The sequence below is a fragment of the Pseudorca crassidens genome, chromosome 8 (genome assembly GCF_039906515.1).
Source record: "Pseudorca crassidens isolate mPseCra1 chromosome 8, mPseCra1.hap1, whole genome shotgun sequence".
NCBI classification, from domain to species: Eukaryota; Metazoa; Chordata; class Mammalia; order Artiodactyla; family Delphinidae; genus Pseudorca; species Pseudorca crassidens.
In genome coordinates this window covers 18,047,542-18,073,848 of record NC_090303.1, presented here as the reverse complement: position 1 = coordinate 18,073,848, position 26,307 = coordinate 18,047,542, and the positions used below count along the sequence as shown (strand labels likewise).

Below are 26,307 nucleotides of genomic sequence, written 5' to 3'. Positions count from 1 at the left end.
GTTCCAGGGCACCAATCTTCACAGTAGCTGTTCTAGTTCTCTCTTATTTATTTAGTTTCTCCCAAGAACCTGACTCTGATTTTTTGTCTGGGAAGAATTGGGGTTAATATTTGGTTGCCAGGTGTTCTGTGTTCAGGGTTGAGGCATTTGGAAGGAAGGTATCAACGGATCGTGGAGGATTTTGAATCGGTCTACCTGTTTCAGCTGTGTCTCAGTCCCGTTCTGACCGGACCGGGTGTTTCCCAGTCTGGAGCCTCTGGAGCTCTGATAGGTGGTCAGTCCCTCCGCACTGCAGGCCCACCTGCCCTTCTCTGGGCTGCATGCTCTCTCTGCCCCCATTTAACTTCCCTTTGCTCTAGAAATCTCCCCTCCAGTTTCCCCTTCCCATTCTCATGGTTGTGGAGTCGTACCTTGATAGTCTCTGTGAAATGTTAATGGCGTCTCAAAAAGAAGAGAATCACACATGGTCTGTTCATGCTCTGATCCAGAATATTTTGTTTCTTCAACCTGTGTTTTCTACTTGCATCTTTTTCACCCTCTAATCTGTCTTCAGCTCCTTAATTTGTTTATAATACTAATTGATTTTGGCCTGGGAGTTACTTGAAGCCTTCTTATGACTTCTGACTTTCCTGTTACTGTGCACCATACTGTTTCTCCATATCCATTTGTTTTTAACTATTCAGACGTTTTTGAATTGTTCCTGTATTTGTTCTGAGGAAAGATTTCTTTTGCCTCCTAGTTTATTCTCACTAGGTAAGGTTTATCCTTAAGCCTTGACAAGCACACTTTAGCAGAATAAAAATTTTTAAATAGTTGTTGACTGATAGGTTTGATGTTTCTGGCTTCAGTTTTAATAAATCTGTCCTAGGGTGGTATATGGTTGCTTCTTGAAGAGAACCTTAGTGACAAAAGATAGTGGTGGAATATTGGCTACAATCTTTTTCGGTTTTGCTTTTGTTGGTTTGGTTTCTATTTTGTTTTTAGTGCTAAACCAAGAAGGATTGGAGTCAGGATTTAAATTCACTAAATATTTAGGTAATCTCTATATAAATTTTAGTGATGACTAAAATAGGGAAGTTTTTTAAAAGTTTAGGTATCTTTAAAAGACATTTGCAGTAGTTCTTTATTAACGTGATCATTTTAGTTGCTAAGGTTATATTTCACAAGGTATATGATGGCTTGGTGGTTAATTTTTCATATTAAAGTAGTGATAGTTGCAAATATTCTGAAATAGACTAATTATAATTACTTTTATTCAGGTACTGAATATGAGAGTAAATATATAATCATCTGGTTTGTATGTGGTGAGGAGGACTATTCTGTGTTTTTTTTTTTTTTTTTTGCCGTACGCGGGCCTCTCATGGTTGGGGCCTCTCCCGTTGCGGAGCGCAGGCTCCGTGGCCACGGCCCACGGGCCCAGCCGTTCCGCGGCATGTGGGATCCTCCCGGACTGGGGCACGAACCCGCGTCCCCTGCATCGGCAGGCGGACTCTCAACCACTGCGCCACCAGGGAAGCCCTCTGTGTATTTTTTTTTTTGACAAGACTTAATGGCAAGGATGATATTTCCATTTCTTTGAGCTTGTTCACAGAAGTATAAGCTAATTATGGTTCTTTAAATATAAAGCTAAACATGTTCTAGATAAACCAAGATTGTCTTTTCTTTTTTGAAAAATAGGAGCAGATGTCTCAAGTATTAGATGCCATGTTTGAAAAATTGGTCAAAGAAGGGGAACATGTAATTGATCAAGGTGATGATGGCGACAACTTTTATGTAATCGATAGGTAAGTTTTGTGTAACTTCACTGCTGAAAGGTAATGAACCTTTTGTGGAAATCTCAGTGGCTATTGTAACGCCTGACAGATTAATGTACGACAATTGCTCTTCCCTCCTTACCCTTATTCCTGTGTAACTGGCCCTACACACCTACAGTGAACCCATGCAGTGAAACCGTGCTACATCATGGAAAGAGACATAGTGCATGGAAGACTGGTGACTTTTGGTTAATCTAGAAATCTGTCATTTACGGGGAGCCTCCTCATTTGTTAACTTCTGATGGAGAGGTAGTGATGCCTGTTACAGAGTTAGAGGTGGCTGTTACTGTGAGAATAGCAGCATAATACAACATCTGGGATATTGACTCCATATAACTCAATCTGTTATTATGTTTTCTAAAAAGTTTCTTGTGTTATTACTTAATGAAGTAAAACATGCTAATGGTTTAAAAGATTCAGGTATTTCAGAGGGGCCTAAGGTGAAAGGTTAGTCTCTCTTCCTACTGCTTTAGCAGCATCTAATCAGCAGAGTGAGTAATTTGCGTGTCTTTCCAGAAATTGTTCATGCATTATCATATTTGTCTGTTAAAAACTCTGTAGAGAAGTTATTTAAGTGAGAAGGCCTGCATTTATATTGAAAATCTAATTTCAGAAAGTTTAAGTTGTGCTTGACTTCATCCAAGAGCAGTGTGCTTTTCAGATGTAGAGAACAAACGTATGGACAACAGGCGGGGAAAGCGGGGTGGCTGCGGGGGATGAATTGGGAGATTGGGATTGACATGTACACTCTGATGTGTATAAACTAATAAGAACCTGCTGTATCAAAAAATAAAATTAAAATCAGCTATAAAAAATTAAAATAACATAAAAAAAAAGAACAGTGTGCTTTAAAATAACATAAAAAAAAAGAACAGTGTGCTTTTAGCAATACTTAGGTAACAATCCTAAGATGTAAAAGGTGCGCAGCCTGGACTGAGTCTTCATTTCTGCGCTTCTGTAACATGGTGATGAGGTGTTGATGAGACGTTTGGATTCCCCAAGCACCCCACCACCACCACCAACGCCTGCCCTGTTTGCATGGAACACAAATCATCTCCCAGCCTGATTTGTCGGATTACATTTGCTTCTCTGGGCCAAGTTGTGTTCTACTCAGAGGCTCCGCAGAAAATCCCCCCCCCCGCCCCCGTCTGCTTAGCACTTGTTCCCTGATCTGGGCTCTGTGGGTGGTACCTTTCAAGCATCAGTAGCACATGCTCTCTGAGTCCCTCAGTCCCTCACCCCTAAGTCCGTGGTGACCCGGGAGAGCTGCACTAGCCAGGGCTGGGGCTAGACTCTATGATTTTAGAATTGTCCCACATGTAAATTAAAGTCATGATTCTTGTACCATTAACAGCTTTCATCAACGAAACACCTCAGAAATTCTCTCAGCTGTTTAATCGTATTGAATTGTAGGGGTCTATGCGAACCCCAAAGGTAGTACAGGAATAATTTTCTTTTAGTAGGTATTTTGACTATAAAAACGCCTTACGTTTGTATATAGCACCTTCCCTTTTCAGTTAGATCCTCGTCACCCTTTCGACAGATGACAATTTTCAGGCCCACAGAAGTGATGCGAGTCGGCGAAGGTCACCCAGATGATGAGTGTGGAGCAGACCCAGCATCTGGGTCTCTTGGCCACTGTGTGTGCTCTTTTCGTGGCTCTGCCCTGCCCAGGGCTTCATGTTCTCAGGGGAGAAATCTATATGAAAATGCAGCACACGGTATTTTAGCAGATTTTTAGACTGATAAGATTTCAACTGGACTAGTAGCTCACTGTACTTCTCGTCAACACGTTTGTTGTGTATTTTATCCTATTCAAAGTAGAAAACATAGAAAACAGTTTTCGTGCAAACGTGTAAAGAGTATAAATAGAAAAATTAATCTGTACTTGAAAAATAACTATTCATGAAACAAATTCTGGAGGGTATCCCTGAAATAGCCATACTAGCGGTGAATTATATTAAAAACCAGTTATTCTTATTCATGAATATCTTTTGTCTCTAATATCTTATGTGTTTGCTTTTGTGGTATCTTTACTATTCATAATCCTTTCTTAACCTTAAAAGCACTCCCTGTTTTGTCTTTGCTAGAGTTTAGCCAACAAAATAAAGCCAAAGAATTTCTCCTGTCTGCCCTCCCAGGTGTTTCAGCAAGCCTTGAAACCGTGTTCTCTGATAAGATACAGTACGTGGAAAACCAGTTCTCCACAACAAGAATGCAGTTTCCAGAAATATAGGGTCTGGATAATATGCAGCGCAGTGACTGTTTTACTTGCCTAGAAGAAGAAACCCAATTAAAAGATAAGCACAGAAAGACTATAAGAAGACCAGGATCAGATATTTAGCCTGAATTTCTACCACTTTTAGATTGTGGGGTCAGTCTAACATGAAGGGCCAGATGGTATAAAGAGCCAGAGCGTAAATTTTGCAGGCTTTCTGGGCCATGAGGTCTATGTTGCAGCTACTCAACTCTGCTGTCATAGCACAAGTCAGCTACAGAGAATGCAGAAACCGCCGGTGTGTTTGTCTTTCCAATAAAACTTGATTTACAGAAGCAGGCAGCCAGTCTTGGGCCTCAGCTTGCCGGCCCCTCCTGTAGATTATAAAGGACCCTGTAAGTACTGTACAGCAGTGTCTGACCAGGTTGTTAGAGCTATCTTCTTTATAAAAATTATTTTCTTCTGCTCTCAAAAGTAATACATATTCATTTTAGAAACGAAAACTCTTTAATTACACAGTGAATGTCCCTAGAATCCTCCCCAATTCTTATACTCAGAGGTCACTGCAGTCAGCAGACTCACACACATTCCTTCAGGTGGTTGTCTTGGCATATTGCATTTGGTTGCAGTCTTAGTTATATTTTTATCATTTATTTCAATACCTTAAATATTTGTTGTTTAGTCTCATTTGCCCCAGACGATGAGACAACAGACACATGGATGGGCCTTACCCTCGTCCCGTGGATGCTCTCTTCTTCCTGCTTGTCCGGAACTGGTGGTGTCTTTTTCACATATTGATGCCCTTTTATTCCTTGTTGTCATTAGAGGGGAAAGGAAACTAAGAGCCCATCCTCAGCTGCCACCCTTGGGTGTGTCCTACATCTCAGGGAGGACCCCTGTTGCCTTACTGTGCCTGCGGAAGGCTCCCAGTGCACCCAGCCAGCTCCTTCCTGCTTCTCCCCGATGTAAAGACCTCTTCCAGGATGTAGAAGAAGCTGGGGGCAGTGGCGGATCTGGGAGGAAACTGAATGGCTGGGCCAGGGCACTATTCACCCTTCTAGACATTTAAATTTTAACTGGGTGAATGTGTTATGATGTCCCAGCAATAAGACTAAGCAATAAATGATTTTTTTTTTAAAAAAGAATGAGGTGGTATTTCCCAGGGCTCATGTTTCATCGTGATGAGATTTTACTTGAATTACTTTTACGTCTTCTTTTTCACATGTGCAACAGAGGAACATTTGATATCTACGTGAAATGTGATGGTGTTGGAAGGTGTGTTGGCAACTATGACAATCGTGGGAGTTTTGGCGAACTGGCCTTAATGTACAATACGCCCAGAGCAGCTACAATCACTGCTACCTCTCCCGGTGCTCTGTGGGGCTTGGTGAGTGAAGTATTTATTTGACCTGAATGTCATTTGTAAAAATCATTATGACAGAAGCCAGGTGGCTACAGTATTTTAGTTCTAATAGGTAGATTTATTGGGGATCATCATCAGTCATCAGGGAATTTATTAAGCAACTACTAGATGCTGAACTCTTGGACACTAGGACTGTGCTGAGTTAAATCTTCATGTTCTTTTCCCAAATTGAGTCAGGAGTTTAACCTACTGGCCGTGGGAAAGACACTCAGATCCAAAATGTTCCTCTTTTACTCACTCTTAAAAACCAACCAGCCACACAAAGGCTTCAGTGCTCTCTTTTCAGATAGCTGTCTGTGGTAAATATCATCATCTGTGGTTCCCAGAGTGTGGGCCCCTGACCTGTAGCCGCTCTATCACCTGGGAACTTGCTAGAAATGCAAATTGACGCCCCACTTACTGATTCAGGCCCGTCGACTCAGAAACTCTGGCGATGGGACCCAGCAGTCTGTATTTGAGCAAGCCCACTGGGTGATTCTCATGCCTGCTTGAGAAACCACTATGAACTGAGTCTCTCCGCGCTGTGTAAATGGATTGGTAACAACTTTGCATTGCCAAGCGGCCGTGTGGAGAAAAAATACGTGGTGCCTGTGCTTCTCATGTGGATGCACATCGGAATTTCTTGGAGGTGTTAAAAAAGAAAATTCTCTTACCTAGGCCCTACCACAGACAAACTTAATCAGACTCTCAGGGTTGGGACTCTCAGACCTGGGCTTTTAAAGAAAATTTCTTAATGGTGCTGTTTCTACAAGACTTAAAAGTTGGTTTAAAGACATTTGTGGGACTTCCCTGGCAGTCCAGTGGCCAAGACTCCATGCTCCCAGTGCAGAGGGCCCGGGTTCAATCCCTGGTCGGGGAACCAGATGCTGCATGCCACAACTAAGAGTTCGCATGCTGCAACTAAAGACCCCCGCACGCCGCAACTAAAGATCCCACATGCTGCAACGAAGATCCCATGTGCCGCAACTAAGACCCGGCACAGCCAAGTAAATACATATTAAAAAAAAAAAAATTGGGGTTGGGGGGGAGGGAGATTCTTTTCATAGATGATCTTAGGATGCAGAGTAGCCGACCCAAGTCAAGCTGATTCTGGACTGTGTTTAATCTGGTGCTTAGGGATCACCTGGGAATCCAGTTAAAATGCAGATTCAGATTCACCGGGTCTGGGATGAGGCCTGTGGTTCTGCATTTCTCACCAGCTCCCAGTAGACACCAGTGGCTGCCGTTGCCCAGAACACACTTTAAACAGCCCTGATTTAAAGGGAGTGTTGACAATACTTGTATTTCCTTTTAAAATTGTTGAAAACATCCCATCCTATAGTTTTGACATGCGTTTACTCGGTTATTTCTCTCAAATCCTTTTGTGGAAGGAGACGAGGTTGAAGTAACAGGAAGTTTGCTAACAATCTCCTTCCCAAGGACTGTAGCTTCAGAGAAGTTACACATTATTCAGTCACCACTCAGCCTTTGACTCCGACGTGGATCCAGCTGATAAAAATAGCTCTTGATCAGAGAAACGACATATTGTGCATTTCTTCTTATTAGACCCAGGCAGTTGCTGTTTACTTATTCAAAATGTGATGAGTCACTTTTTAAGTGGTGGAAGCAAAATTGGAATTGTTTCAGGTAGAAGGGAGCTGAAGTGTCTTAAGGGTTATCAAAGACTGGAATACCCAAAGCCAGCAAAATAAACACTCCAAACCCGAGTGAGCGGACTTGGCCCCTAGGAAGCATTTGCCTGCCCTCACAACCTCGGGTCTCTATCTCTTGCATTAAGGAAGGTATCATTTAAAATTTAATCATCCTGATAGGGTTGCCAGCCAGGGTCAGACTATCACATGGTAAGGAAGGCTTCTCCCTGCAGGTCCTTGGAACAAGGTCACACACTTAGCGGGTTGGCCCTTTGAATACTGAAAGTTCTCAGCCCTGGAAGGTACCTTAAACTAGGGACAAAGGCCCAGCATTTCCCAGTGCGTGTGATACTTACATTCTCAGGTAGGATTAAGCATCTTCAGAGATTTTTTTAGTAATCTGTACATGTTTCAAGCTTTATGAAAGTGGGCAGTTTGTGATGATCACCTTGGGGATGTGCATAAGTGCAGTAGGTGTTTTTAAAAAATTATAATAATATAATCAATTAATACTTCGAACCTGCTTTCTTAGCAGCTCGCCTAACTAGCCCCCTTTCAGCAAAAGCTGAGTAGAAAAGAGATTTTGCTTTTAAGACCAACAGGTTGGAGCTCTGCCACATAAGTGCAGGTGTAAAGATAAGCAAATCTCAAGAGAAAGGTCCTTTGTAGAATAGTCTTAAGTTTGTAAATAAGACTAGGTCACTGTTAGCCTTGGGGGATCAACTGATCTATAAGACCATGCTGGTGATTCAGAGGGGCAATGATTGATTGAAATGACTAGAATGAAAACATTTGCAATGGGACTTTGTGGATTTTATTTATATGTCACAGTGGGTGTGAAGAGGTGGGCCACTAATAGAAAATTTTTCCTGAGATGTGTAGCTCATTACGGTTAATTTCTAAATTGCTAACCTATTTCTAGTCTTCTCTGTTTTGCAGTAAACTCTGTTCATAAAATGGTCTTGCATCTGGTTCCCAGACCTGATTATTTATCTGAATCACTCGGGGAGCTTTTACGAAATACAGATTATTATAGAGTCCTATATGCAGAGATTTTGAGTCATTAAAGTCTGGGATGTTAGAATAAACCTTTTTTTAAGAAAACACAACAGCTGATTCTGATGCAGAACCAGACTTGGAAATTATTCAATATTTTTACTAATTATCTTGAAATCTTTTCTCTTTTTAAAAAAATGATTAAGAGTACAACAAGTCCAAATTACAGCCCTTCTAAAATTGTAGTAAACTAAATTGGAGAACAGGATGTTTAATTACCTAGAGACTTACATCCTCACTGGTATTTTTCTCCATTGTATCAGTTCATTTAAATTCAGCCCTAATGTGTTGGCATAGTAATTTATTAATTAAAGAACATATCCCAATTAATTTTATTTTATATTAAGCTGGTATAGTTATCAGTGTATGCCGAAGTAACATAATTCTAGGGGCTCTTAACTGAGAACTAAAATAATCTTTTGTAGGAATTTTTAAAATATAAAATTTGTAGGAAAACCATTTTTTGAGCCGTTACCTTTAGAGTTTTCTCTAGTTCCTTAATTCATTGTGGTATCTTTGAGGTTAAGTAGTATAAACATAGGGACATTTTAGAATGATGAGCATGATAAACACTGGAATCAGAGTCTACTCAAGAAAGTTGTAGTTTTTCTGTGCACCTTTTTAAAAAGGTGACAGAAACCCTAAAGTCAATAATTTTTCAGCATCTCTTTACATTGTACTTTCATGATTTAAAACCATTTTCTAATACTGGTTTTCATGTATTTTTTACCGCAACCCACAAGAAACACATTAGGAAATGTCACCACCAGTGCATGTGTGTGTGTGCCTTTGTGTATAACTGAAATAAATATATAACTCAACACTTACTAAAAGGGATGCACACTCAGATTTCCTATTCTGTTTTTTTTTTTTTTTATATATATATAAATGCTGGTCATGGGTGAAGAGAGTCAAAAGGTACAAACTTTCAGTTATAAATACATCCTGGGGATGTAATGTACAGCAGGGTGACTACAGTTAATAATACTGTATTGTATATTTGAAAGTTGCTATGTGAGTATATCTTAAAAGTTTTCATCATAAGAAAAAAAATTCTGTAACTATGTGAGGTGACGGATGTTAACTAGACTTATTGTGGTGATCATTTCACAATATATACAAATGTTGAATCATTATGTTGTATGCCTGAAGCTAATATAATGTCGTATGCCAGTTATACCTCAAAAACAATGCTAGTCATGTCCCACCGAATTGTAACACTCCAGGGCTGTTATCTGTAGCAAAAGAACTCAGTGCTAGTTTGAACTCATAGAAACGGAGTAGGATGGTGGTTGCCAGGGCCTGGGGTGGGGGGCGGTGCAGTTATAAAATGAATAAGTTCTGAGGATCCAGTGTACAAATGATGATTATGGTTAACAATATTGTGTTACATACTTGGAAGCTGCTAAGAGAGTACATCTTAAACGTTGTCACCACAAAAAAGAAGTGGTAATTATGTGAGGTGATAGAGGTGTTAACTAACCCTACTGTGGTAATCATTTAACAATATATATCAAATCAACATGTTGTGTACCTTAAACTTCCACAATATTCTGTAGGTCAATTGTATCTCAAAAAGCTGGGGGTGGAAAACGAGCAAGGAGCTGGTATATTTTTTAAATGGTGCGACAGCGCCACCTAGTGGGTGTAGCCCGCCAGTTACATGTTGGTCAGATCTCTGTTCTGAATAAAAAGTAAACTTGCTTTCTTTAAAAAACATGAATATGGTTCTATATTTTTGCTTAAAGAAATAAAATCTGAAATGAGTCATATTAGAAGGATAGTAATGTTAACTTTCTATTTCAGAATCTTCAATTATTGTTTGTTCCTTACAGGGAATAAAATGAAACTATTTCTTCAAACTTTCTTTCTCCATAAAGTCTACCTTTTAACTATCTTTGTATTTGATATTCTGCCTTTAGGACAGGGTAACCTTCAGGAGGATAATTGTAAAAAATAATGCCAAAAAGAGAAAAATGTATGAAAGCTTTATTGAGTCACTGCCATTTCTTAAATCTTTGGAAGTAAGTATATGTTTGTGCTTTTATTTTATTTTGCTTTAAAAGATTCTGTTTTGTTAGAAATACTTAGTTCTGTAGAAGGTTTCTTTGAATAATAATAATATTTTCATTTGAAAAGATTACAGTGTTTTTATAGTGTTTTTATAGCTTAGTATCTCTTTTACTGCCTGTAACTGCATTTGTTTTGTCGTTTACAAGTAATAGACCCCTAGGAGCATCTATAGCAGATTTATGTGTGGTCTCTATCTAAAAGCAGACTTAAACTAATCACCTAAATGTAGGCAAGAGCCTTTATAGGAAGAGGTCATCTAAATACAGAATGTCCTCACTGGCCTCTCCTTCTTTATTCCTTTCCTCCTTTCCTCTTAAAACTGACAGTCTAAGGTCTCTCTTTTTTCAGGCTACACTTATTCACACGGTGAACTTGGCAAATCCCCTGGCTTTAAATGTCTATTATGGTGATGCTTCTTAAAATTGACATCACCGGGCAAGGCCCTGCCCTTGAACACTAGGCTCATTTATCTAACTGCATAGTCAACATTTCTTCTGGGATGTCTAAAAGACATCTCAGACCTAACACATCCCAAACCTTCTTCCCTCTCTTTCCCACCTTAGCGAAAGCAATGCCATCCTTCTAGCATCTCAGCCAGAATCCTTGGGGTTGATGGACCAGTGTGCTAACATGTCTCTTTGTTGGCTTGTCAGTATCCACCGAGTAGCAAGCAATTCGGGCCACATTTCAGAACGCATATTGGGCAGCTGATCTTCTCCAGCAGTAGATATCTTTAAATAAAAATAGGTCAGGGGTTGGAACTTCAAATGCCTTCAGAGCTAGGTACATAAAAAGAAGAAATGGTAAACTTGAAAACATGTGCTCCATCTAAAGAAGCAGCTGCTAGTCCACCAGAGTTTATTTTTTGCTGCATGGAAATAAGGGCTGACTGTTGCTGAATGCCCTGATTCTTCAAGAGAAGCTGGAAATTTAAGTTTTTATGAAAAACTTGTTTAAAATTCTGGCAGTTAATATAACACACACATGCGCACACACAAACCCACACACGGCTCAATTTATTTGGCCTATAGGCTACCATTTTTAAACCCCTGAAATAGTTACGATTACCTACCTGATTAGTCTGTTTAATATAGTTGTCCCTGTGTTTCCACAGGGATTGGTTCCAGGACCACCCCGGTGGATACCAAAATCTGCGGATGCTCAAGTCCCTCACACTGGTCCCTCCTTAGCCCTCGGGTTCCACATTTGTGGATACAGAGGGCCCACTGTATATTTATTGAAAAAAATCTGCATATAAGTGGACCTGCACGGTTCAAACCCATTTATATTATCAAATACAAGAGTAATTATATTATTAAATACAAATACAGTATTATCAAGGGTATTATCTTTTTTTCCTTTATAGGTTTCTGAGCGCCTGAAAGTGGTAGATGTGATAGGCACCAAAGTATACAACGATGGAGAACAAATCATTGCTCAGGTATAATACTTTTTATGGATTCAGTTTGGGGTTATTTTCCAAAAGACTCTTATACACTGTAAGTCTTGATAAAATTTTCATGTGTGTCTATAATTAGTATGTAGTGATGGGTTAAATGAATATTCTATCAAATGACCTGTTAAAAATGGTTTAATTTACAGCCATGAAGCTATTTTGAGTATTTTTATTTTTGTAACTAACTCTTAATGAATATGTATTAAATCATCAAATGGATTTCTGCATAATTTTATATTTGTACCTGACATGAAGGTCACATGTATAAAGAATGCCATTTATAAGAGGAAAACAAATGGTAATCACTCCATTGAGATTTATTAATAAGGACCCAGAATGTGCATCGGAAGATGTAGAAGTTTGCACAATCGGTTCATTGGCAAAACTTCCTGAGGCTGCTTCCTGATGAAATAAACCAAGAAGGGAACACGCTGCACCATGTACTGTACTGGCTTCCAGGCGCTACAGGCACTAAGGGGGCCAGCATGCTCTTTAACCTCTAATGCTTTTCTAAGATCCCATTGGAACCAGAAGCAATACATACGTATCTTGGTTAGAACAGACCTACCAAGAAGTAGGATTTATGAAGACAGTTAAAGTTTACAGATAAAGCATACCAACGATAGTACCTTATTTCCTAGTTACAGTTTTGAAACATTGATTGCATGATTTAAACAGATTTTTAATAAATTCTGTAATTTTTGTATCACAATATTACCCTGTATTGTAATCTTTATCTGAAATATTGTCTCTTTCGATATATGTGAAACAAGATTCAAAGTGTGTGAGGCTGAGAAAAGAGTAATTATTTTATTTTATATTATTATTTTTTAACATCTTTATTGGAGTATAATTGCTTTACAATGGTGTGTTAGTCTCTGCTTTATTACAAAGTGAGTCGGCTATATATATAACCCCATATCTCCTCTCTCTTGTGTCTCCCTTCCACCCTCCCTATCCCACCCCTCTGGGTGGTCACAAAGCACCGAGCTGATCTCCCTGTGCTATGCGGCTGCTTCCCACTAGCTATCTATTTTACGTTTGGTAGTGTATATATGTCCATGCCACTCTCTCACTTTGTCCCAGCTTACCCTTCCCCCTCCCTGTGTCCTCAAGTCCATTCTCTACGTCTGCCTCTTTATTCCTGTCCTGCCCCTAGGTTCGTCAGAACCTTTTTTTTTTTTAGATGCCATATACATGTGTTAGCATACGGTATTTGTTTTTCTCTTTCTGACGTACTTCACTCTGTATGACAGACTTCAGGTCCATCCACCTCACTACAAATAACTCAATTTCATTCCTTTTTATGGCTGAGTAATATTCCGTTGTCTATATGTGCCACATCTTCTTTATCCATTCATCTGTCGATGGACACATAGGTTGCTTCCATGTCCTGGCTATTGTAAATAGAGTTGCAATGAATATTGTGGTACATGACTCTCTTTGAATTATGGTTTTATCAAGGTATATGCCCAGGAGTGGGATTGCGGGGTCGTATGGTAGTTCTATTTTTAGTTTTTTAAAGAACCTCCATACTGTTCTCCATAGTGGCTGTATCAATTTACATTCCCACCAACAGTGCAGGAGGGTTCCCTTTTTTCCACACCCTCTCTAGCATTGTTTTTACATTTTTTGATGATGGCCATTCTGACTGGTGTGAGGTGATACCTCATTGTAGTTTTGATTTGCATTTCTCTAATGATTAGTGATGTTGAGCATCCTTTCAAGACTTTGTTGGCAATCTGTATATCATCTTTGGATAAATATCTGTTTAGGTCTTCTGCCCATTTTTGGATTCGGTTGTTTGTTTTTTTGATGTTGAGCTGCATGAGCTGCTTGTAAGTTTTGGAGATTAATCCTTTGTCAGTTGCTTCATTTGCACCTATTTTCTCCCATTCTGAGTGTTGTCTTTTCCTCTTGTTTATGGTTTCCTTTGCTGTGCAAAAGCTTTGAAGTTTCATTAGGTCCCATTTGTTTATTTTTGTTTTTATTTCCATTTGTCTAGGAGGTGGGTCTAAAAGGATCTTGCTGTGATTTATGTCATAGGATCTTCTGCCTGTGTTTTCCCCTAAGAGTTTTATAGTGTCTGGCCTTAATTTAGGTCTTTAATCCATTTTGAGTTTATTTTTGTGTATGGTGTTAGGGAGTGTTCTAATTTCATTCTTTTACATGTAGCTGTCCAGTTTTCCCAGCACCACTTATTGAAGAGGCTGTCTTTTCTCCATTGTATATTCTTGCCTCCTTTATCAAAGATAAGGTGACGATATGTGTGTGGGTTTATCTCTGGGCTTTCTGTCCTGTTCCACTGATCTATATTTGTTTTTTGTGCCAGGACCACACAGCCTTCATTACTGTAGCTTTGTAGTATAGTCTGAAGTCAGGGAGCCTGATTCCTCCAGCTGCGTTTTTCTTTCTCAAGACTGCTTTGGCTATTCAGGATCTTTTGTGTTTCCATACAAATTGTGAAATTTTTTGTTCTAGTTCTGTGAAAAATGCCAGTGGTAGTTTGATAGGGATTGCGTTGAATCTGTAGATTGCTTTGGGTAATACAGTCACTTTCACAGTGTTGATTCTTCCAATCCAAGAACATGGTATATCTCTCCATCTGTTTGTATCATCTTTAATTTCTTTCATCAGTGTCTTATAGTGTTCTGCATACAGGTCTTTTGTCGCCTTAGGTAGGTTTATTCCTAGGTATTTTATTCTTTTTGCTGCAGTGGTAAATGGGAGTGTTTCCTTAACTTCTCTTTCAGATTTTTCATCATTTGTGTATAGGAATGCAAGAGATTTCTTTGCATTAATTTTGTATCCTGCTACTTTACCAAATTCATTGATTAGCTCTAGAAGTTTTCTGGTAGCCTCTTTAGGATTCTCTGTGTATAGTATCATGTCACCTGCAAACAGTGACAGCTTTACTTCTTCTTTTCCAATTTGGATTCCTTTTATTTCTTTTTCATCTCTGATTGCTGTGGCTAAAGCTTCCAAAACTATGTCGAATAATAATGGTGAGAGTGGACAACTTTGTCTTGTTCCTGATCTTAGAGGAAATGCTTTCAGTTTTTTACCATTGAGAACGATGTTGGCTGTGGGTTTGTCATATATGGCCTTTATTGTGTTGAGGTAAGTTCCCTCTAAGCCACTTTCTGGAGGGTTTTTATCATAAATGGGTGTTGAATTTTGTCGAAAGCTTTTTCTGCATCTATTGAGATGATCATGTGGTTTTCCTCCTTCAATTTGTTAATATGTTTTATCACATTGATTGATTTGCATATATTGAAGAATCCTTGCATTCCTGGGATAAGCTGCACTTGATCATGGTGTGTGATCTTTTTGACGTGCTATTGGATTCTGTTTGCTAGTATTTTGTTGAGGATTTTTGCATCTATGTTCATCAGTGATATTGGCCTGTAGTTTTCTTCCTTTGTGACATCTTTGCCTGGTTTTGGTATCAGGGTGATGGTGGCCTCGTAGAATGAGTTTGGGAGTGTTCCTCCCTCTGCTATATTTTGGAAGAGTTTGAGAAGGATAGGTGTTAGCTCTTCTGTAAATGTTTGATAGAATTTGCCTGTGAAGCCGTCTGGTCCTGGGCTTTTGTTTGTTGGAAGATTTTTAATCACAGTCTCAATTTCAGTGCTTCTGATTGGTCTGTTTATATTTTCTATTTCTTCCTGATTCAGTCTCGGAAGGTTGTGCATTTCTAAGAATTTGTCCATTTCTTCTAGGTTGTCCATTTTATTGGCATATAGTTGCTTGCAGTAATCTCTCGGGATCCTTTGTATTTCTGCAGTGTCAGCTGTTACTTCTCCTTTTTGATTTCTAATTCTATTGATTTGAGTCTTCTCCCTTTTTTTTAAAGATGAGTCTGACTAATGGTTTATCAATTTTGTTTATCTTCTCAAAGAACCAGCTTTTAGTTTTATTGATCTTTGCTATCGTTTCCTTTATTTCTTTTACATTTACTTCTGATCTGATCTTTATGATTTCTTTCCTTCTGCTAACTTTGGGGGGTTTGTTCGTCTTTCTCTAATTGCTTTAGGTGTAAGTTTAGGTTGTTTATTTGAGATGTTTCTTGAGGTAGGATTGTATTGTTATAAACTTCCCTCTTAGAACTGCTTTTGCTGCATCCCATAGGTTTTGGGTCATCGTGTTTTCATTGTTACTTGTTTCTAGGTATTTTTTGATTTCTTCAGTGATCTCTTGGTTATTAAGTAGTATATTGTTTAGCCTCCATGTGTTTGTACTTTTTACAGATTTTTTTCATGTAATTGACATCTCTAGTCTCATAGCATTGTGGTCGGGAAAGATACTTTATACGGTTTCAATTTTCTTAAATTTACCAAGGATTGATTTGTGACCCAAGATATGATCTGTCCTGGAGAATGTTCCGTAAGCACTTGAATAGAAAATGTATTCTGTTGTTTTTGGATGGAATGTCCTATAAATGTCATTTAAGTCCATCTTGTCTAATGTGTCATTTAAAGCTTGTGTTTCCTTATTTATTTTCATTTTGTATGATCTGTTCATTGGTGAAAGTGGGGTGTTAAAGTCCCCTACTATGATTGTTTTACTGTCGATTTCCCCTTTTATGGCTGTTAGCTTTTGCCTTATGTATTGAGGTGCTCCTATGTTGGGTGCATAAATATTTGTAATTGTTATATCTTCTTCTTGGACTGATCCCTTGATCATTATGTAGTGTCCTTCTTTGTCTCTTGTAATAGTCTTTAAAGTCTATTTTGTCTGATATGAGAATTGCTCGTCCAGCTTTCTTTTGATTTACACTTTCATGGAATATCTCTTCCGTCCCCTCACTTTCAGTCTGTATGTGTCCCTAGGTCTGCCGTGGGTCTCTTGTAGACAGCATATATACAGGTCTTGTTTTTCTATGCATTCAGCCAGTCTGTGTCTTTTGGTTGGAGCATTTAATCCATTTACATTTAAGGTAGTTATCGATATGTATGTTCCTATTACCATTTTCTTAATTGTTTTGGGTTTGTTATTGTAGGTCTTTTCCTTCTCTTGTGTTTCCTGCCTAGAGAAGTTCCTTTAGCACTTGTTGTAAAGCTGGTTTGGTGGTGCTGAAATCTCAGCTTTTGCTTGTCTGCACAGGTTTTAATTTCTCTGTCGAATCTGAATGAGATCCTTGCTGGGTAGAGTAATCTTGGTTGTAGGTTTTTCCCTTTCGTCACTTTAAATATGTCCTGTCACTCCCTTCTGGCTTGCAGAGTTTGTGCTGAAAGATCAGCTGTTAACCTTATGGGGATCCCATTGTATGTTATTTGTTGTTTTTCCCTTGCTGCTTTTAATATTTTTTCTTTGTATTTAATTTTTGGCAGTTTGATTAATATGTGTCTTGGCGTGTTCATCCTTGGATTTATCCTGTATGGGACTCTCTGTGCTTCCTGGACTTGATTGACTATTTCCTTTCCCATATTCGGGAAGTTTTCAAGTATAATCTCTTCTAATATTTTCTCAGTCCCTTTGTTTTTGTCTTCTTTTTCTGGGACCCCTATAATTCGAACGTTGGTGCATTTAATGTTGTCCCAGACGTCTCTGAGACTGTCCTCAATATTTTTCATTCTTTTTTCTTCATTCTGCTCTGTGGTAGTTATTTGCACTATTTTATCTTTCAGGTCACTTCTCCGTTCTTCTGCCTCAGTTATTCTGCTGTTGATCCCTCCTAGAGAATTTTTAATTTCATTTATTGTGTTGTTCATCATTGTTTGTTTGCTCCTTAGTTCTTCTAGGTCCTTGTTAAACGTTTCTTGTAATTTCTCCATTCTATTTCCAAGATTTTGGATCATCTTTACTATCATTACTCTGAGTTCTTTTTCAGGTAGACTGTCTATTTCCTCTTCATTTGTTTGGTCTGGTGGGTTTTTACTTTGCTCCTTCATCTGCTGCGTTTTTCTCTTTCTTCTCATTTTGCTTAACTTACTGTGTTTGAGGTCTCCTTTTCGCAGGCTGCACGTTCGTAGTTCCTGTTGTTTTTGGTGTCTGCTCCCAGTGGCTAAGGTTGGTTCAGTGGGTTGTGTAGTCTTCCTGGTGGAGGGGAGTGGTCCCTTTCTTCTGGTGGATGAGGCTGGATCTTGTCTTTCTGGTGGGCAGGACCACGTCTGGTAGTGTGTTTTGGGGTGTCTGTGACCTTATTATGATTTTAGGCAGCCTCTCTGCTAATGGGTGGGGTTGTTTTCCTGTCTTGCTCGTTGTTTGGCATAGGGTGTCCAGTACTGCATCTTGCTGGTTGTTGAGTGGAGCTGGGTCTTAATGTTGAGATGGAGATCTCTGGGAGAGCTTTTGCCATTTGATATTACGTGGAGCTGGGAGGTCTATGGTGGACCAATGCCCTGAACTCGGCTCTCCCATCTCAGAGGCACAGGCCTGACACCCAGCCGGAGCACTAAGACCCTGTCAGCCACACGGCTCAGAAGAAAAGGGAGAAATAAAGAAAGGGATAAAGAAAAAATAATAATAAAATAAAGTTATTAAAGTAAAAAGTAAAAACAAATATTAAGAATAAAAAAATTAAAAAGTAATAAAGAAAAGAAAAAGGAAAGAAAGCAACCAAACCAAAAAAAAATCTACCAATGATAACAAGCCCTAAATAAAAACTATACCAAAAAAAAAAAAAGGGACAGCCAGAACCCTAGGAGAAAGGGTAAAAGCAAAGCTATACAGACAAAATCACACAAAGAAGCATACACATACATGCTCACAAAAGGAGAAAAAGGGAAAAAATATATATACCTATATATTATTAAAAAAAAGGCAAGAGAACAACCAAATCAATAAACAACTCTACCAGTGATAATAAACTCTAAATACTAAACTGCGATAAACGTGAAACCAGAAGCAAATTAGATGCAGAAAGCAAACCCCACGTCTACAGTTGCTCCCAAAGTCCACCTCCTCAATTTGGGATGATTGGTTGTCTATTCATGTATTCCACAGATGCAGGGTACATCAAGTTGATTGTGGAGCTTTAATCCGCTGCTTCTGAGGCTGCTGGGAGAGATTTCCCTTTCTCTTCTTTGTTCGCACAGCTCCTGGGGTTCAGCTTTGGATTTGGCCCCTCCTCTGCGTGTAGGTCGCCGGAGGGCGTCTGCTCCCGCTCAGACAGAATGGGGTTAAAGGAGCAGCTGATGCGGTGGCTCTGGCTCACTCAGGCCGGGGGGAGGGAGGGGTATGGAGCGCACGGCGAGCCTGCGGCGGCAGAGGCCAGCGTGACGTTGCACCAGCCTGAGGCGCACCATGCGTTCTCCCGGGGAAGTTGTCCCTGGATCCCGGGACCCTGGCAGTGGCAGGCTGCACAGGCTCCCGGAAGGGGGGTGTGGATAGTGACCTGTGCTCACACACAGGCTTCTTGGTGGCGGCAGCAGGAGCCTTAGCGTCTCATGCCCATCTCTGGGGTCCACGCTTTTAGCCTCGGCTCACGCCCGTGTCTGGGGCTCGTTCAGGCGGTGCTCTGAATCCCCTCTCCTCACACACCCTGAAACAATGGTCTCTTGCCTCTTTGGCAGCTCCAGACTTTTCCCCGGACTCCCTCCTGGCTAGCCGTGGCGCACTAGCCCCCTTAATAAGGCTGTGTTCATGCCATCAACCCCAGTCCTCTCCCTGGGTCTGACCAAAGCCCGAGCCTCAGCTCCCAGCCCCGCCCGGCCCAGCGGGTGAGCAGACAAGCCTCTCGGGCTGGTGAGTGCCGGTCGGCACCAATCCTCTGTGTGGGAATCTCTCCGCTTTACCCTCCGCACCCGTTGCTGTGCTCTCCTCCGTAGCTCCGAAGCTTCCCCCCACCCAACCCCCCGTCTCTGCCAGTGAAGGGGCTTCTTAGTGTGTGGAAACCTTTCCTCCTTCACAGCTCCCTCCCACTGGTGCAGGTCCCGTCCCTATTCTTTTGTCTCTGTTTTTTCTGTTTTCTTTTGCCCGACCCAGGTACCAGGGGGAGTTTCTTGCCTTTGGGCAAGTCTGAGGTCTTCTGCCAGCGTTCAGTAGGGGTTCTGTAGGAGTTGTTCCACATGTAGATGTATTTCTGATGTATTTGTGGGGAGGAAGGTGATCTGCACGTCTTACTCCTCTGCCATCTTGAAGGTCTCTCAAGAGTAATTATTTTAGAAGGCAAATAAACAAGTAAATCAATCAATCCTCCCACACTTCCCACATACATACAGATTAGCGCAGTCAGAGATTGGGACGACATAGAGACAAATTAGAGAACAAGGCTGAGGGTCTACGATATAAATTGAAAAACCGCAAAGTATAGAGCACTTTTAAAATGATTTTTTCAGATTACTTTGAAATAATTACAGGTTCACAGGAAGCTGCAAAAAGTCCCACGAACTCTTCACCCAGTTTCTCCCAGTGCATCTTGCATCGCTAGTGCAATATCAAACCTAGGAACGTGACATTGGCACAACCTACAGGACTTAATTCCTTAGTTTTACATGGAATTTGAGCACGTTTTGAAAGCAAAATTACATGGCTGTCGATAGACCTATTATGATTTAAGATACTTGAAAATTTAACATGAAGCTCTTATGAAAACCTGATATAAAGGTAAGGGAAAGGAGATATGTGTACTATACTTAGAATTTATTAAAGGTATCTTTAGATACTAGTTGTCTTTTAAGCATTTGTAAACATACAGGTCTGCACTATAGTATAATATAATCGAGACTCAACATTCCTTGTGATATAATCTGATACCGTATTTCTTGAATTGTACTAAAGAGTTTTGAAATACCTCAGTTTCTCCAGAATCACTTTGAGAGGCTTAGGGAGGTCAGTATCTGCGATCTTCTGTAATTATACTACTGTACTTAGTTCAGAAGGCATCCTTGGAAGTCAAGGCAGTTTGTTTAAAATCCAAAACGAGAATATGGCTATGTGTAGTTAGAAATGGCAACACTTCCTTTTAGAAATCTTTTTGGGGCCTTGAGGTGGCTTGTCGGTAAACTGGCATCTAGAGCTTGGTCCCCAGCCAGATGCAGGACAAACATCTGGGCCCACACATACTGCTCCCTAAGCAGTCTGCTTGCTTCCTTCTGTTTGGGAGTTGCTGGGTTATCTTGGGTCGCCATGCTGATGCTTGTAGATTAGGACCCACAGAGTGGCACATTTTAGCATGGGAGCAGCTGACAGAGGCAATGCTGCTGGGAAACGGTGCTAGCATTTCTAACTATGTATGTGCTTTATCCAGGCTGCAGTTCAGGCAAAATGCTTACCTCAGTGTTGTTGGCCATATTTTCTTGGCTAGTTTTAGCAGAAATACCGTGCTAGATAGTATATCATTTCAGATAATTTTTTACAAACGAAGCTGTTACAATGTAATTGTCGATCTTAACGTCTCAACTTAGAAGGGGACATAGCCTGCTCCTGTGGGGTTTCACCTTTCAGGCAAATCATGGTGGGATTGATTTCAGGGGTGTGACGGGCGCCGGGATTGCCGTCAGCTAAACTTGCATTTTCACCCTCAGTTTTTGTTTTTTTCTGATAGGGAGACTTGGCTGATTCTTTTTTCATTGTAGAATCTGGAGAAGTGAAAATTACCATGAAAAGGAAGGTAAGTCCTAAAAATCCATGAAATATGAGCAAGAAACATAATAGATTTTCCTTCTGATGTTTAGACTAAGGTTAACTTTTACTTTTCTTAAGCTGAGTCAAAGTTAATACTTTCCATCACCTTGTCAGGGTAAGTCAGAGGCGGAGGAGAACGGTGCAGTAGAAATCGCTCGGTGCTCTCGGGGACAGTACTTTGGAGAACTTGCTCTGGTAACTAACAAGCCCCGAGCTGCTTCCGCACACGCCATCGGGACCGTCAAATGTTTAGGTAGGACTCACGCAGCCCTGGGCATGCTTACCCTGGTTGAAATCATTCTGTCTGCATTGTACGTATTCATGTTGTACAGATTATCTTACTGGGTTCACAAGTTTTATGGTCCCCACAAAATACAACAAGGTTAGGATTCATTGCATTATAAAGTCGATTTGTAGAAGCCAACATTTTTCCTTTAAAATTTTTCACACACTTATAATTTTGTGTTCTTTTTTATAGGCATGAAATAACATTTTAGTATGTCGTTAAAATAAGAATCCTGAGTACCAAGTTTTATATCGAATTTTTAAAATAAACAACATACACTGTGTTCCTCAAAAAAGGAAGGCTCAAACAGCATTTTTATAAGGTACACTAAGCTTTGAAGGGCAAGCTGGAATGTCTGTAAGAATACTTACTCGTCTTGTACTAGGAATCAAAGGTTCAAGCTTGTCGGAGCACAATAAAATCTTGTTCAGCTGTTTATTACTTCTGTGTACCACACAGCAGCTCAGCAGAAATGCCGTCTTCAGCTGGAAGACATCTATATATAGCTGAGATTTTATATATGAGACATAACTTAGTTTAATAATGAAAAATATAGTTCAGGAGATATCAGTACAGGTGACATTTTCTCTCTTTTTTAAAAGATTTATTTTTATTATTTATTTATTTTTATTTGTTTTTGGCTGTGTCGGGTCTTAGTTGTGGTGCATGGGTTCTTCGTTGCGGCACACGGGACCTTTCGTTGCGACGCGCAGGCGTCTCTCTAGTTGTGGCGTGTGGGTTTTCTCTTCTCTGGTTGTGGCGCATGGGTTCCAGAGCGTGTGGGCTCTGTAGTTTGCAGCACGGGGGCTCTAGTTGAGGCGCGTGAGCTCAGTAGCTGTGGTGTGCGGGCTTAGTTGCCCCGTGGCTTGTGGGATCTTAGGTCCCTGACCAGGGATGGAACCTGCATTCCCTGCATTGTAAGGCAGATTCTTTACCACTGAACCACCAGGGAAGTCCCTAGGTGACATTTTCTTCAAGGAAATGATTCAGAAGTAATTAGCCACTCTGTGCTCTTCATCCACAGTTCAGTAGCATAAATTTAGCTTCGATGTTCTTAAGATTTGCAAATATCCTCAGAATTTTCTTAGAGAATTGACTTGTTCAAAGGTTTTAAATAATATAATATTAATCAAGGGTTATACTTGGATGAAAAAGAAGACAATTAGAAGCTGACAGGTAATTTCCCTGAGTAGAGGTATTAGACAGTAGGAGTAAAGGCGATGTGAGTGAAATCCCATTAATTTTTTTCTATAATAAATTATTATATTCACATTAAATTTGAGAAATACAGAAAAGGTAGGAAAAAGTAAGAGTCACCCAATACCGCCACCACCCAGCAATTTCCACGTCCTATTATAATTCTATAACTCCTTCTCATCTTTTTTATTTGTATGGGTTTTCTGTTTTAAAACAGTTTTGTAAACTGCTTTTTTCATCCGTTAGAGCTTAGGCATTTTCTCATATTTATTACATCAGACTGTAACATTAGGTAAATATACACATTATGAATTATTTAATCATTCCCCACTGTTAAATAATTTGGGGAGTTTTGGCTCCATTTTGGGGGGTCGGGGAGAGCTTTTTTGTGTGGGTGTATGCAGAGACTACTTTTCCACATATAGGACTTTTCCTGAGAAATGCTTTTTGGAAGTGGGTTTTCTTTTTATCGTTTTTGATAAATATTGCCAGATCACTTTTATTTGTACTTATTTACATGTACCAGCAGTACAACAATGTTTGTTCACTCTATTGTCAACATTGCCTTTTTTACTTCTGCAAATTTGAGAGGCAAAAAATAAAGTACTTTAATTTGTATTTGTATGATAGTGTGATCATATTTTCATGTGTATATTATAAATTCAGTTTTAGAAAATGCTCGAGATAGGCAAGCTAAGCGACATAGAGCACATACTTACACAGTGGCTAAAATCATTATTTTGGCTGCCGTTTTGAATTGACCATAGTGTAAAAGAATAAAAATCATAAAAGGTAACATTTGGATTCTTCACAACGTAGCATCGTAAACCCTGAGAAGGGAAAACGAGATAGAAAGCACTCCCTTGCTGCCCTTGAGTTCATATTACTAAGGTGGTGACATCAAAACTAGTTTATTTTTAAAATTCCAAGGTCTTGACATAAGAGTCCCTCATTCTTTTAACCTGGATCAGGAACCACCAATAGGACATCATATTGCCAAGGAACACTGGCTGCTTCCTTTCCGAAGTGGAATGTTTTTATCTTTATGCCTTCTTCTTGTATCTGATATTTATCTAAAAATGCCATTGCGTCATTGACATATGCGGAATAGATACCATAAATGACTTAGAAATTCTGCAGATTTGCAAAGAATGTTATTTTTCTTTTATTCTCCCCTCTTCTTAGCCATGGATGTGCAAGCATTTGAAAGGCTTTTGGGACCTTGCATGGAGATTATGAAAAGGAACATCGCTACCTATGAAGAACAATTAGTTGCCCTGTTTGGAACAAACATGGATATTGTTGAACCCACTGCATGAAGCAAAAGTATGGAGCAAGAAGACCTATAGTGACAAAATTACACAGTAGTGGTTAGTCCACTGAGAATGTGTTTGTGTAGATGCCAAGCATTTTCTGTGATTTCAGGTTTTTTCCTTTTTTTACATTTACAGTGTATCAGTAAACAGAGTAGTGATTCAATAGTCAATAGGCTTTAACATCACTTTCTAAAAGAGTAGATCAAAACAATATCGACATACTGCTAAAATGACTTTCTACTCCACAAAATTATGATTTGACTGAAAGGTTTATTCAGATGATTATAATATACTGAAAGTATCTGTGTTTAAGAAGATAATTAAAGGATGTTGTCATAGGCAATGTGTGTTCATTTTGACTCACTCAGATTGATATGTTATGACTACGCCCATGTAAGAGGGAACTTGGCAGTGAATCATGCTATACAGCATGGCATCACATTCTTTTTACAACTCACTATATATAGTACGTACAATTTAGTAATGTTTGTTTTCGAGTTTTTCTGGCTTGGTAAGTTATGTACTGGCCTTGGCCTATTGGTGAAATGGTATAAAACATCATATGCAATTTTAAGACCTTTTCTATTTTTGCAATAAAGTACCTTTTGACTTCTTTGGCATAATGTCAGTAACCTACATATTCCAGTGGTTTTAAGGACAGGCAGTTTAATCATTACAATAATAGGGAAGACTCTTTTTAGGTGAAAGGTCATTATTTTTCTCATAAAGCATCTATCTATGCTTCCTTTTTCCGTTTTGCAGTTCTCTGTATTTGTTATCTTTAAAAATTTGAGTTTGACGTTTAATGTCACAAATTTTTTTTTTTTTTTTTTTTTTTTTTTGCGGTATGCGGGCCTCTCACTGTTGTGGCCTCTCCCGTTGCGGAGCACAGGCTCCGGACGTGCAGGCTCAACGGCCATGGCTCATGGGCCCAGCTGCTCCGCGGCATGTGGGATCTTCCCAGACCAGGGCACGAACCCGTGTCCCCTGCATCGGCAGGCAGACTCTCAACCACTGCACCACCAGGGAATCCCTGTCACAAATATTTTTAAATGCTCTTTTAACTTATGTGTTGTCTTCTGAAAGCCTAAGATCTTATATATGCTAAAAAAAAAAGTCTCCTATACCAAAAATATTTGGGGTCCTTATCAACATGCCCTTAAGATAGCTCTGTGTTCTTCACTAGATGTACATAATACAATCCTTTTCAGACATCTGCTCCCAGGGGTTTCCTCCAAGGTGGGAGAAATAAATTTTTATAAGTAAAACATATATAAACATAAAAGGAATTTCTGTCCATTCCATATATACCATTAGGCCTTGCCACTTGCTTTAATGTAGACTCTCAAAAGTGCAGAATGAACTCAACTGAATAGATTTTTGTTGACAATTGACATGATTATTCTGCTACATAAAATGAATTTAATTATGTTCAACCAAAGGAATATATTCTTACAAGATTTCTAGGCCTACATGACCCCAACGTCTAGAGAGATTAATTCTAACCAGTTGTTCCCTTTTAAATGAGCAATTTCATTTTGGGAAACATGTTTCAAAGAAATATATACATGGGTAAAAAGATTCTGTGGCTAGTGTGGTCTTACTAGAGAATGTTTATGGTCTTGCTTGTATAATGAAAACGTGGTTAAAATATGTTAATCAGATATGTATATATAAGAAGTATGTAAAGTATACCTTCAGCCACATTTTAGAACAGTTTTAACAATTTTGCAAACTTTCCCGCAGGAAGAGAGCTTACTACATGAAGAGGACTTGTTTTCTATTTCAGATTTTAAAAGCCATGTCTGCTAAACAAAAAACACAAAGAACCCCAAATTCCTCGTTCATCATTCTGTATTCTCAATTTTATTCACTTTTTCAGGTTACCTGTTTTGTTGCATAAGCTGATTGTTAACTACAAATGCCTGTTTAATAAAGAACTCTGACCAAGGCTGTAAACGCCAGTTACATTATTTTCAGTATTGTTGGTTATATTTAAAATTTCCTTATAATAAAGCACACTTTTATAATAAAGTGTTTTCAATGAGTTTTTTTTTCCACTTGTTTCTTTAATGTGACTTCCATAGTGCACATTGTACTATGTGAAAAGCATGACAGAGATAGGGCATATGTGAAAGGTAAGCCCTGAGCATCATGCAGCAAGGAGGTATGGTTCTGTAGGGCAATAGGTTTTTAAAAATCCTAACTATTGGTCATATGTGATTTAAATAGTTGTGGTATGTTACAGACTAATTCGGACATTTAGA

The 26,307-nt window shown here is 39.4% G+C and overlaps 1 protein-coding gene across 1 annotated transcript in view; it reads left to right on the top strand.

The window, feature by feature from the left end:
- Window positions 1–26,074, top strand: part of PRKAR2B (protein kinase cAMP-dependent type II regulatory subunit beta) — a 110,403-nt gene extending 84,329 nt beyond the window's left edge. Inside the window, exons 5-11 of the mRNA XM_067745953.1 lie at window positions 1,678–1,784; window positions 5,266–5,419; window positions 10,065–10,166; window positions 11,582–11,656; window positions 21,162–21,227; window positions 21,356–21,494; window positions 23,910–26,074. Coding sequence (XP_067602054.1) covers window positions 1,678–1,784; window positions 5,266–5,419; window positions 10,065–10,166; window positions 11,582–11,656; window positions 21,162–21,227; window positions 21,356–21,494; window positions 23,910–24,043 — 777 coding nt within the window. The 3' untranslated portion in view covers window positions 24,044–26,074. The remainder of the gene's footprint in view (window positions 1–1,677; window positions 1,785–5,265; window positions 5,420–10,064; window positions 10,167–11,581; window positions 11,657–21,161; window positions 21,228–21,355; window positions 21,495–23,909) is intronic.
- The last annotated feature ends 233 nt before the right edge of the window (window positions 26,075–26,307 follow it).